Source organism: Pogonomyrmex barbatus, unplaced genomic scaffold (assembly GCF_055798465.1).
Source record: "Pogonomyrmex barbatus isolate J1 unplaced genomic scaffold, ASM5579846v1 scaffold7, whole genome shotgun sequence".
NCBI lineage: Eukaryota > Metazoa > Arthropoda > Insecta > Hymenoptera > Formicidae > Pogonomyrmex > Pogonomyrmex barbatus.
The window spans coordinates 4,319,005-4,333,040 of NW_028297171.1; the positions used below are offsets into that span (position 1 = coordinate 4,319,005).

Sequence of the window (14,036 nt, forward strand, 5' to 3'; positions counted from 1 at the left end):
GAGAGAGAGAGAGAGAGAGAGAGAGAGAATAAAGGAGGATGGAAAATCTCGGAGGCACGCAAAATCCCGTGGATGCTGCCGACGCCGTTGGGCGGGATGGCGGGGTGGAATGGATCCTCTTCGTTCCGACCACCCGGAACTGTGAATCCCGATCGAGGGCGGGCGGGCGAGCGAGCGGAGCGGCGGAATTCTAAGCGCGCCCGCCGCGCTCTTCCTTTTCCGTGAGAAAGAGTGCCGCTTCGGCGCCCGGAATCCCACGGCACCGCGACGCGCGCGTCAGAACCACGCAAACGGCAATCGTGAGGTATAACTAATAGAACTGCAATTTTAGAAGGGACGACACGAAAGAGATATCTGAAAGGGATATCCGTGGTCACCACTCCTTCTCGCTTATGTGAACGTATATTCGCAAACTCTTTACGCAAAAAAATATGCAGTATCCATCGTTTAGTTTTCTCGCTATATCGCAGCAGCACAAGTATTGAAAAAAATAGACGACGTACGTTTTAGTTTAGTAATAATCTATATAATCGTTTAGTAATTCTATATATTGCGAAATTCCAAAATCTAGTACGACGAACGTTCAACGGACAGTCGAATAACTTTGCCTTTGCGTTCTAATAAATTTGCTGGTTCGGCAAATTTATCGAGGTGAAAATACCGAATAAAATAAGACTGTATTTCCGTTGGTAAATCGCTGACGGAACTTGAGGCGTGAGGTCTGATTTTTGTGAGGTTGGTGGTCGCGTTACGTGATGTACGCCACGTTAGACAGTACCGTGAAAGCGTCCGTCTCTCGCGATAGAGTGAAATGTAATTGAGCAACGGGGAAAAAGTGTATGCTCTGCGAGAGAGCGTCTTACCATTCTACACCTCTCACAGATATACTAATGATAACGCAGCTTATGGCAACGTAGCTTTGATAGAGGAAACGATAGTGACGAGAAAGCGAGCATTCGCGACAGGCGATTCTTAACAAAATATTCGGAGATATTTGTCGAGGTACCATTAAAAATTGTCGTTAATCGTTAGCTGTTAGTCGTAAGTCGTTTGTTGTAAGCCGTTAAGCTAAAATTGTAATTGCCGTGATAAATTTGGATTTCAAAAACCGTTTTTAAAATCCGTCATATCGAATTAATTTATTAATTGAATTTCATTCGTGAAAAATCGTAAATCAATTTTAGATTAGATTATCATTCCTCGTTTATCGAGGTTATCTGTTAACCTCATGACCAGTTTAATCAAGACATTCCGGCGCGAGTAAATCGCAGAATATTCCCGGAATATCTGGTGCAGGCTCGCGATAGGGTGTGCATGATGACGTGGTGCTGTATAATAGCGAATTTGGTCGGATGCGGTAGTGCGCAACTGGCGCACGTTAAAGGCTGTCGTATCACAAATCGACGTAAAGGCGCGGCACATAGGCGAGAGTTCGGACAATCCGCTCGATACGATCTGTCGCATTGTTTGGGAGAACATTTGAGCGTTTCATCAATCGAAGTATTTAATATCACGTTTTTAGACTGGAATCTATATTAGCATACAACAAGCTTTAATCTTTGCAAGGACGCGCTTAGCGCGTCCAATTGAATTCGCCATGAGTAATTTAGCACGTTATCGGACGGCCTTAAAGTAGCGTGTCGGACATCCACGGGAGAGCAGCGAGAGGAGTTACGGAAGAAGGAGAGAGAGAGAGAGAGAGAGAGAGAGAGAGAGAGAGAGAGAGAGAGAGAGAGAGAGAGAGAGAGAGAGAGAGAGATTCTCGTGGGTTTCGTTTTGCCGAATTCCATGGCGAGAAGACACGGATAGAAAATCGCGGAAGCGTTACTGACCGAAGAGGCAAACGGCGCCGTGGCAAACAATCTCTCTCTTCTCTCTCTCTCTCTCTCTCTCTCTCTCTCTCTCTCTCTCTCAGTCCGGGCTTGGCAAAGCTCCGGAAACCGGATCGAAGCGACGGAGAGCGTCGACAGACGAAGCGACGGCGTCGGCCACCGACCACATCGCTGCACGCGCGTATATACATAATTAGACGCAATTAAGCGGCCGCTTTATCTGAGTACGACGAGATCTCTTTCTCCCCATCTTTTTCTCGTACTTCTCAAGCGTGCCGCGCCCGAGATTTCTCGCCGTTTTTCTACTCGCCGTGAAGATAAATCCGACCGACCAATAAACCCCGCATTTCAGCGGGCCGCTGCGGTATAAGTTCTCTGCACAGTAGATTGCCGCATGCAAAACGACCAATTCGCACGGATAGAAGCTCGAAAGTCAATTTTCCAGGAATAAGGATAAGAAAGTAGAATTTACGAACTGAATATAGGACAGTTTCGCGGCGAGACGTTTAGTATCATTCTCCGTGTACGGTTAGCGCAGATAGCGTAGTAAAATTATTATAACCGTACCTTTACCGATTGTCTCCTTTGAGAACATCGGTCGGAAAGCATTATAACGAAGGAACATTTAATGCATCGATAGGTAAAACCTTGACTTTCAGCGCCAACGGCTAGAAATGGAAACTCGAGAAAGACACAAAAAGTGGGTATTTAATTTCATCCAAATCCCTCCTATATTTCATGCTAAATAAGCTCGTGAGAGAGAAGCGAGAAACGCGCGAAATTCATCGCGACGTACTCGCGATGCGGAGCTTATCTCTCGCGCTTCGTTTATCGGTCTAGATCACGAAGGCGACTCCTCGATCGGCGGCGCGATCGGCGAGAGATTACATCTCTCACAAACGCTTGTTAACTTAATCCTTTCAGCCGCTCGTGGACTCTATCTGGGACGTCTCTTGCGATTGCGGGAGGCAGGATAATCCGCTTGGACGTACTCACCTTGTTGTGCGGCAGCTGCGTGGGCACGTAGAGTGGCGGATCCAAACCCGGACTCGTGACGGCGTGACGTCCAATAATCCTGTCTGCCGCTTTCGCGTCGTAGCCTTCCGGCTGGCCGATGTGGAAACCCTTGCTCTTGACCCAGAAGCGGAATTTGCTGTTCTCCGCGCTGTTCACCTCCTCGCCCCGCAAGGTCCTCAGGATGCGCGCGTATTTCTTGATGGTGATCGTCTTGGTCTTGGCGAGATCGCCGTACGTCTTGATCACCCACGGCTGATAGGCGTTGAACATGGCGTCATTTTGAAATTTTCTCGGCGACGCGGCGGCTCCGTCGACTCCTTTCGGACCCTGTCCCTTCTGCACGCCGTACGCGCCGCCATTCACATTCGGCGACGGCATCCCCGAATACGACATCGCCATTCCGCCCTTCGTGTCCACGCCGGCGGCAGCGCCGGTCGGCGCGTATCCGCCGTTTAACGAGTTCGCAGCGCCGGAAACAGCCAGGGAGCTACCGGTCATGTTCGAAATGTCGAGGTATGAGACGGACGAGCTCTTGCCGAGGTTCGTGGCGTTGCCGACGAAAGTCGCCATGGAGGTCGACATGTACGGTGGAATTGGCGTAGGTGGCATGCCGAGGCTTCCGGCGCACAGGCCGGCCGTTTGTCCGCCCGTCAAGCCCAGCCCGGTTACGGAAGCGTACGACGGCACGTCCGACATGTTCGACGTGGTCGGCCAGCTGGTCGAGAGTACGGAACCGTTGGATATATCGCTCGTCGAGGAAGAGGCCGTGCTGGCAGCCGTCGAGGTGGACGACGACTTGGTCTGAGTGGCCGATCTCGAGACGGAAGTTCCGCGACTCTTCGTAATCTGACTATCGGTCGAGATACTCGTAGTCGTTGACGTGGAGGACGCCGAGGAGGCTGAGTTCGAAGATGAGGAGGAGCAGGAGGAGTTGCCACCTTTTCCTCCGCTTGTCGAAGTCCCGCGGGACTTCTTCGTCGGCGGTTCGTCCCGAGTGCCGCCATTCATCGAGTTCAGATTGCCGTGGGACGGGCTATTGTTGTTCTCGCTTCTCGAGCGCTTGCTCGACGACGACGCACCCGTCGTCGTGGACAGTGATTGGCTCGAGGGAGTCGGCGAGTTCACCGGTGCTCTACGACGTAGACCCATCGTTGTTGCACTGGCCATATTATCGTTTGTGCGTTGGGTGTATTATCTATGTATCACAACCGAGATTCTGTTCACCGTTATCCTGCGACCGGCACATCGACACTAATCACTGCGAGCACAGCAAAGTCACACCATAGGAATCACGATCACTCGCAATGTATATTGACGTTCGTATGAGATTCAATAGATCATTCGTCGAGGCGATAATCCGCACGAATGTCGTTTAAGAAACGGTCTCGACCGTCTTTCTTCGGGAACGATGACGACGGCAAGGTGATGCTGGAAACAAAAGAGGGACGAAATGTGACAAGGAAAATTAGCTATGCGCAATTAAGCGGCGGAAACATTTAAGCGCGAGGGGCGCCGCTAATGGACTACTAGTCGAGTGGGTGGAGACTATCACCAGTGGGAGAGGTAGATTATAGCTGCTCGGGGATATAATACGGGGCAGAAATTCACTCGGGAAATTGACTCCCGCCGTTTTCCACCTTCTCTCCGATAATAAACGCATAGCGTGGCCCCTCGCGCAAGCGAAACTATTGCAGTGAAAATTCTCCATTTTCACTGCGATTCGAATGCACTTATTTCCTTCGAGCTTTGTATAGATCGAGAGATCATAGACATATTGATATCTAACGAAGTGGTGCAGTTTATTTTGGAAGCTATGGTCAGCAAGATTTTAAAAATCAAGACAAAAATGAGTGGTATGCGTTTTGTTTGAATCATCTTTCGAAACTTGCTACTTTTTTTTAAATAAACGGCTCATATATCACCGTATTTTCATTGAAAGCAATTAAGATAATTTTTTTTATAAACAATATAAAAAAGGATGAAAGAAAAGGAAGTAAGGACGGAAGAGAATATATTATAAAAAATATAATATATAAATGTTACAAAGGTTAGACATAAGCAAAAAAACCAAAGATTGTAATAGTTTTAGGAATTATTTAGTGGAAATTACACTTGAGGGATGGATTGGATGTATGCGTAGATAAATAAAAAATTATAAATCAAGTCTCTTTCTTGCTTTTTATAATGTTGAAATGTAATAAATTCTATTCTATAAAAAAAGAATTAACCTTTCGTTTGTATTCTCGCGTTGTGGAAAAACGGAAAAATTAATGGGATCAACCTGGCCGAACTAAGGATATTTCGTTTACCTACGACATTTAGTCTGCATGACTGCAACGGCTTTTCTCTGATAATTATTTATGTTCCTTATCTTCTGCTAATGCTCAATTAACCCGTTACGATCCTTTATTTCCAGTTACTATTCACTCTTGAAGTAGAATTCTCGCGCTTCTCCGCGGATATCACGTTTCAACTCTAACCGCATATGAAGAAACGGGGACTTTTCGCAAGAGCGGCATTAAGGATAGTCAACGACGCTGGCACAATTAGCCAGCAGCTTACATGACGTACTAAACACGGGAAAACCGGTTAGCCGGCGCGACCTTCCTTTCGCGCGTGGGCCATTTTTGCGCTCCGCGTATCTGCATACCCAATATCGGGGTTAAAATATAGCGTACCATCGCGTGTGTCATCCGAAAAGGAAAAAAAAAAACATCCCGCTGCAGAATCGAACGGTTATTGCTCTCAACCTCCCGCAGCGAGAGCCGTGATGGCGATAAAGCCGGAAAATAATGAGATATAACGACCTAAAAATGAAGCCACCCCTTCGCACGGTTCTCACCCCTAGATGTGCATCGGACACCCTTGATGTCACGCCCTCCGACAAACGCTTCATCTCTCGCGGCTCTATTTATTGATTACAATTCCGAAATAAAAAAAACTGTGACGATTCGTTCGACGATTTCCATCATTCTATTTATATATCGAGTATAAATCTATACTCGATATATAAATAGAACTTATATTAGCAAAACAGGATGTATTCGAGATAACCGTAGGTGTATCAAAGACCACGTACGTGGTACGAATATACGCGATTGAATGATACAATCCGCAATCGTAGCGCGTACCTAAGAGCGGAAGCTAATTCAATAAGCTCGATCGGACTGTCCACCCACCTTGGACAATTCGCTAACGTCCCCGAGGGCGACACTTAAATCCCCCATGGATCGCGGAATATCGGGATAATCCTCAAATACCGGCGAATCGTTTCGCTGAAAGCGGAAGGATATCAAAATGAAATCTCGCGGAGGTTGAAAACAGTCAATTCTATCGACAAGACTTTGGACTTACGCACAAATTGTTGATAATCGCAAAGCATATTTAATTGAATCACACTGCGAGATATTTATTTAATAAGATTCTAAAGATAGTGATGGAAATAAATTTGGAATTATACTTGCCTTTTACCCTTAATAAAAATAAAAATAAATTGTAAATAAGAATAATCGATGATTTTAATTAAGCAATAAAGCCGACTTTGACATAATCAGAAAATTAATTTTTTCATATACGCAAGAATTAAAAATTTATATATTTATCAAATCGAAATCGGTATTATTATAAAAAAAGATCAGTTTAATATCGGAGCAAGATCGATAGGAAGCCAAAGGATATTCTCATGTCCACAAAATAAAGGCTAATTATTCTAATATCTATAATACAGGCCGAGATAAGTTGTTAAATACTTTAACCTGGATCGCTCGATATGAGAGTCACGCAAAGAGCTGGCATCGCGACGGATTTCTTATTTTCGTGTGATTATCGCCCTCGGGAATGTCAATCAGCGAAGTCGACTAGTTGACCGACCGATCGGGTTCCCGAGTAAAATGGCAAACCTCTGCGGTTTACGCCAGACAATCGAGAAACAAGCCCGCTGGCGGGAGCTAATTCAATGAGGCCGATCGAAGCGTCTAGCACGGTAGCTGGCATAATGGCCGGGCCGCGATGTACGCGATTTCCTTCAATTGACGATGAACCGGGGAGGGAGAGAGCGAAATGTGGAAGGCAGGATACGGTCGGAAAGTCACGGTGATATCATCGCCAGATAACCGACATTGTCCTGCAGCGGAGATACGATCGCGCGAACGCGCGAAAAGGTTTATTTCGAGAGTCGCGATCCCGGAGCGCCTTAATTAACGACTCGATTAAGTACCTATTAACTGCCGCGGTCGCATTTAACCCACGCTGCCAGAGAACCACGAGAATCGCGCAGAACGGAATCAACGGGGAGAGCAAAGCGAATAAGGTAGTATCGAGCGAAATATTCGTGCTCTTTATTTACGAGGAATAATATTCGCAACCGAGATACGAAATTGATTTCCTCCAGTCGCGATGTTAAATTTAAGACACGTTTAAAAAATAACGTTGCTCGAACGTATGAATGATTAGAAAATATCGATATCGATGACATCAATTTGAAAAAGTGACAACCGTTGATCTTTAATAGAACCGTAATAAATTTATGTAATTAGAGATACAGAAATCTTCATTTTCAATTAATTATTAAAATCTCGAGGCATATTATATAAAAGCTTTTATAGGATAGAATTTGAGATTAAGCATTTATAAATCAAGTGACTTCGGGATCTTAAACGATCGTCTCTCAGAACGCAAAATTTTAACGTGTCGAGAGGAAACTTAATAAGCCTCTGAAGCACGAAGTCGCAAATTAAATTACCTCGTCGCGTTACCGATTTCGCTGAAAACGCAGTAACGCGCAAACGCTACTGACGGAAATCCGACGAGGTGAAAAAACTGTGAGTGCCTGCATTCGTGAGTGGGTGACCCGATTAAGTTAGCGGCGGGCTGCGCTTAGATAATTCCGGAACGAACAATCGGGAGACAAACCTGTGCGATCGGTCGGACAAAGGAATCGGATGTCAGGAGGAAGCGGGGAAGGGAGTGTGTGGGGGGGGAGGAGCAAATTCAATAAGACCGATCGAACCGTCCGGCACGGTAGCCGAGTATAATGGCCTCGGTGCGCGATATATCCGCGCGCTCCTTTAGGTGGCAGAAACGGGGCCCCGGGACGGCGATATGTCTCGGCTTAGAGCCGCACACAAGTCACGTAGTGGCATGGGACCACCACCGAGTATTATAGCGCGTCCTCTGCCGTCTCCGCCGATCCTCTTCTACCCCCTTTACCGCCGTCTTCGCCGATCCTCTTCTACCCTCTTTACCGCCGTCTCCCATATCTCTCTCTCTCTCTCTCTCTCTCTCTCTCTCTCTCTCTCTCTCTCTCTCTCTCTCTCTCTCTCGACACGCGCTCTCCCTCACCCGCATTCTCTGCGTGTCTTTCCTTCTCTCCGTCTCTTTCCCTCCCTTCGTGTACATATTACTCGGCGTATATGTGGGTGCCGCTCGCACACCGAGCGGCCGGGTGTCACGCTACGTGCTTCCTGCCCGTAGGCCATAGTGCGACAAAAGGCCTTATGTCCGCCCGCTCGTGGAACACTCGTGATCGCAATGTGTAATCAAGCTCGCATGGCCACTGTATTACCACGTACGCCCACCCGTTGTACGCGCGTGCATACGCGGCAGTTTCGGTTATCCGTTTCCCGCGCAGGACACCACCGTTCTCCGGCTCATCCACCCTCCCCTCTCCCTCGTTCTTGTCCCGCCCGCCGATCGGTTTCGTAACAGCGGTGCCACGCGGCTGCCGATCGGCAAATTCCCGGCCGTTATTTTAACCGGAGAAAACCAAATGTTCTTTTTTTCTCTTTATTATTGCAAATAAGGACGAGGATGTATGCGACATACGAATTGCCTGAAATAGAATTGATGAAACTTTAAATGAGAGAAGACTGGGCAATCGCGAAAGTGGGGGGAACATACTTTTTTCTCTCTATGCAGAGAATTTAAAAGTCTAAAAACTTGATATTTAACATAAGATAGTTTTTTTTCTTTCATTTTAAGCGAAGTGTGAAAAATAGTTTTTTTTCTGGTGTTTCATATCAACATTTTTCAGATACAGATAAATACGCACTTGCATCTATATGTAAACTCTTTGTGTCATATTATATTACGATATCAAATTAATTTATCAAATTACATCGAACATTATCCATTACTCGTACAAAGAAATATAATGATGTTTCATCTGTGAATTTTCCAAATATTCTTACAAAACTCTAAAACAGGACAAAAAATGTTTATAATTCTATGTTCGCGAAAATTGAGATAACGCCGAAATGCGAATTGATTTAATTAATGAATTTATTACGAACTTTTATAAGTGCCTGCTATTTATGATCGGAATCGCCAAATACTCGAAAGAAAAACGTACTCTCCAATGATCGCTCGTTTCATCTCTTAAAAAAAATAGAATATGATTCGGCGATCCATATCAGGAATACCGAGATACGCATATCGAGAGAAAAAGCACGTTCATTCTATCTAATTTATTCGAAGTAGCTAGCAATATCGAGAAACACGTTCCTGTCTCGCGCCAAATGTCACGCGTGGCAAACGGAAAGGAACATCGCTCCTTCTCTCGTAAAAAAAAAACAGACTGGTCGAATTAAAAGCATATGCAACTGAAAAAAATAATTTCTTTGCTTCTCTGCTGACGATAGGAGAACCGAAGATATTTACTCGGAAAGATACTCGCGCGTTTTTTTCTTATCTCGGCTCCAGCTAAGTAATTAAGATTTTTTACCGATCGTAAAATGAATTGTTTGCTTTGTAATATTAAAATTTGTAAGTGAGTAAATTCGATAATCGCAATTAGCGAGCTTGCGACATGGCTTCACAAGAGTTTCGCGTGAAAACTCGTTCGCAAACTTCAGAATTCGCAATATTCAGAAAATCACATCGTCAATCCTGACGATTTCGCACAAGTCGACGAACGGGAATCGAGCTAAAGGAGTCGAAGGAATGACGATAAACAAGCGAGGCAATTTGCGAATCAATACAGACATATGTTTTCGACGCGTTAACGGCCAGTTAACGTAAAATTTTAAGTGAACATTCGCGAAACAGGATTGGGCAGTATATGATTAACGCGAAGGATACGAACTCTCGCAAAATAATACGACCTGTACTAAATGTCATCTATGAATCTAATTGCGCAAGATTCGCCTAAATCTTTTCGTAAATGCAGCGTGATTTTATTTTCAAGTGCCAAAGGATCAGCGTAACGGGATACAAGCAAATCTGCGCAAGTATTCCCGGTCTTGTTGTCTCATTCACCGTAAGAGCCATGTGAGATGCTACATCCGCCCTTAACTACTTTTATCGATCATCCATCAGACTACCGAGACTATCGTAAGATAATTTGATTAGTTGCTTTACATCCGATCGGATCACTGCCTAAGAAGGATTATAAATATAATGCGGATATAACGTGATCCTCGTAACTAATCTTACAAGGCGCGTACGCCTTTCTTTGATATTTAATTTTCGATAATTTTCTAATTATTTTTTAATAAACCGTATAATATATCATAATTCGTAATCCGAAAAGGAATAAACCAACGAGAAATGTTTGAACGTTTCGAACTTTAAATGTTACGTGTTCCGTTGAGTGTGCCACGTAGGGTCAATCGTTAACGAGAATTTATCGATGCAAGGAATGACGTTCAATCTAACGCACTGAAGCATCGAACAATGCGGCGAAATGCCGCGCATTAACAAACTCTTCAGAAAAGAGCCGCGAATGTGGGATCGGGACGCACCATCGCGGATAATGACGCGTTACATAGGTACCGCAAACGAGTGCTTCGGATTTTCCAATTCAACCCCCGCGCGCGCGCGCGTTTTCCACACCGACCGCCTACGTCGAATCAAATCGCTGGTGAAAAGTGCCGCGTTAAATGCAACGATCGCGCGCGCGATCGAAAGAGCGGCCCTCTCGTGGCACTTCGAAAACTCGATAACGAGACTTTTCTCGACATTTCACGGCGAAATAATGAGAGTGAACGTGACAAACGCAACACTCGACCGGACACCTCTAGAATGATTCCTCTCTGCCGAATCGAGAAGAGAAAAAGAAAGAGAGAGGTTGCATAAAAAAGAAAAATTATCCTCGTCGCCTCGCGAGAGGATCGGTCGAATGTATAGCAGCCAGCATGAAACGGGCGCGCCATTCGCGAAACGGCGGCCCGTTAGATCCCGTCGGAGAAACCGTCGAACGCTCTCCTCGCTCGAGTCCCGGAGTGGCAGTAAGTTGAATTCCCAAACGGGCGGGTGTGGCGACCGGCCCGCAACGGGTACCGGAACGGACGAATGCCGCTGTCTCTCCGTCGTCGTTCTCTCCCCGACGCCTTCGTGAGGACTGCCTATTTCTCTCCGTCCCGTGAGAAGAAAAGAGAGAAATAGAGAAAAGCGTCTCCACTCGAAAATAAATAATACGGATTTCATCGATCTCCTCGATCCGCGCCGTCGTTCGCGCCTATCGATCGATCGCCGGTGAGAAGCATCTACCTTTCACAGTCACAAAGGAATTTTTGGGCACAATCTAGAAGTGGCAATACGATCGAGACAGAGAGGGAATACGCGGAGATTAGAAATAGAGTGTATGATTGACGGTTCCTTTTAGCAGAGAAGAAACGCGTTCGCTGCGTTCGCGAAATTCTTCTCAATATCAATTTTATTCTGGAATGTGAGAGTAAGGCGGAACACATGGAAAATCGATTAATAATTTATAGTACTTATCTATACGATATGATATATTGCGAGGTCGATCTATCTTGGAATATTTCCGCGAATGATTTCGTCGTTAAAGAGTTTATTACTATGGATGATCGTCTGATGAGGAATAAATGAGATTACTAATTGATATTAACTAAAAAAAATCACGTGTTACTTTGTGCATTCACTGTTGATGAAAAGGAGATTAAACTCTATCAGTCGCGACGATCCGACGGATGATCCACAAGAGTAGATATATATATTTTTTTTTACGTTTTCAAATAGATTTTCCACCAATCACGTTTTAATTCCACGCAAATTCCTTCGTTCACCCGTATTTCAGTTATAAATGTTAAGAATAATCCCCGACAGATAAGATCTCGATCTTATCGAAGACTAAACGCACAGATGAGGAAGTAACTTTGAGACATGGCAAAAAAACGTAGAAAATCGCGCGAACAGTTTGACAATCATAAAGTAATGATCGGAACTCACTTGAGAATCGTCGTCTTCACACTGTCACTTGGAAATCACACGCATGGTCGCTCACACACTGGCGAAGATCGGCGCGAAATCCGTGCTCGACTCGCGAAGCCGCTTTCGGGACAAAGAGCCCGGATGAAGATCGGAAAAAGAGAGAGGAAAAAAACGAGATCTCTTGGCACCGTCACCGATCTCTGCAACGGAACGCGGTTCTTCCGTATCCACCACGCGCGTCCACCAAGTGTGCGAGATCCGTGCCGCGTGTCTGTCCGAAAGTGTCACCTCCCTCTCTATTTCTCTCTCTCTTTCTCTCTCTCTCTCCCTCCCTCCCTCTCTCTCTCTGTCTCTCTCCTCGGGCAACTCTGATGTGTCGGCGAAGATCCGTGAAAGGAGGAAGAGACGCGAGATCGTCCCCACAACCCGGTCTCGCGTGGACGAGCGTCGTTGGACGCTCGGTGGCGGCCACTCTTCTGTGCTTCGCTTTTCTTTTTTTTTTCTCGGCTCTCGTCTTCCACCGGGTAACCACCAACCCGACGATGTTGACGTCGCGCGGCAACGAGGCGAGTAAAGGAAGACCACGACGACGACGGCCGGCAGGAGGAAGAGCGGCGGTGGAAGAGTAGAGGAAGGCTGCGCGGGGGTGGGGAGAGAGGAGGAGTAAAAGGCAGAGCGAACGAGAGAGATAGAATGAGGACAGACGGACAGAGTGAGTGAGAGAAGCGGGGGGAGAGAGAGAGAGAGAGAGAGAGAGAGAGAAGGAAGGACAGCGAAAAGGAAGAATCGGAGCAAGAACGAGCGCCGGCAGACTGGGTTGACTCGGTGGCCGAGCGGTATCTCACCCGCGAAAAGCGTCCCGCGATCAGGTGACAGCGGGAGTACACACCGGCGTTACTCCCGAGAGCGAGAGGGAGAAGCGGGATCGAGAGACGCGAGAGAGGAGTCGAAAATGGAGAGGGAGGATGACTGGCTGCGGTGGCAAGACGAGGACGGTCGAGTCGCGAGCGAAACGTGGAGGGAGCGTAGAGTGGCGTGAAGGAGGAATCAGGCGGGAGGCTAAACACGTCGGAAAGAGAGAGACAGAGAGAGAAGAGAGAGAGCGTGAGACAGATAGGACGAGACGCAGGAGGGTGAAAAAGGGGATAGAGAGCGAGCCGACGGAGATAAGAGACGGAGAGAGCGATAGCCGGTGCTCGTGCGTTCGCCGAGTGTAACTCGACTGGCGGAAAGGAGGGCGAGGAGAGATGGGACAGAGTGGGATGCGAAGAAACGCCGCGCGCTACGGACGGAGAGGGAGAAAATTTCAAGAGGAAAAGAGAGAGAACGACTCGCGCACGCGTGTATGTGTGTGTACGTTCGTGTGTGTCTGTGTGCGTCTGTAAAACTAGAGAAAAAGGGAGACAGAATCGGAGCGAGGGAGATGAGGGAGGGCGACCGTGGGCGACGAGGAAAGGCGAAGTGGGGTGCCGACGGAGAGCCGACGAGAGAGCGTACGAGCGGGGTGGCCGGCAGGGAGGCAGAGAAGGGCTCCCTGATCGCTTCTGAGTGCAAACGGTTCGGCGTGCGGTGGGACACTGGCAGTCAGTCGGGCGGGCGGGCTGGCTGAAACTGCTGTGGATAGCGGGTGGCGAGCGCGGCGCGGCGCGGCGCGATACTCTACGGAACGGGACGGGACGGGCCGAGAGCGCCGAGCCGGGCCGGGACCCCCATCTAACACACGCTTACACATGGACGTGCGCGCGGCGCATATACACGCCGAAGGCCGGGACGCTCGCGTGTAGTCGCCACCGACAGAGGCACCGCGCGGAGAGGCGCGGCAGACACAGACGCGCATTTACACGGATAGAGTCGGAGTCGGGCTGTCGGACGGTCGGTCGGTCGGCCGGTCGGTCGGCCGGTCGGGCGGATGCGGGATGTCGAGGGAGGAAGGGCAACGAGCAAGGTAGGCAGGCAGGCAGGCAGGCAGGCACGCAAACAGCAAGCAGGCTCGTCTATACGAGTCTCGGCGCGTTA

At 47.5% G+C, this 14,036-nt stretch overlaps 1 protein-coding gene across 2 annotated transcripts in view; it reads right to left on the bottom strand.

Moving 5' to 3' along the window:
* Window positions 1–14,036, bottom strand: part of LOC105423760 (uncharacterized) — a 54,424-nt gene that overhangs the window by 36,831 nt on the left and 3,557 nt on the right. Inside the window, exons 1-2 of one of the 2 annotated variants that reach the window (XM_011633665.2) lie at window positions 12,039–14,035; window positions 2,829–4,277 (exon numbers count right to left, since the gene is read on the bottom strand). In XM_011633665.2, the coding sequence (XP_011631967.2) occupies window positions 2,829–4,016 (1,188 nt within the window). In that variant the 5' untranslated portion in view covers window positions 4,017–4,277; window positions 12,039–14,035. Of the gene's footprint in view, window positions 1–2,828; window positions 4,278–12,038; window position 14,036 lie in introns of those variants that run through there. The other variant, XM_025217472.2, reaches the window with a different exon arrangement.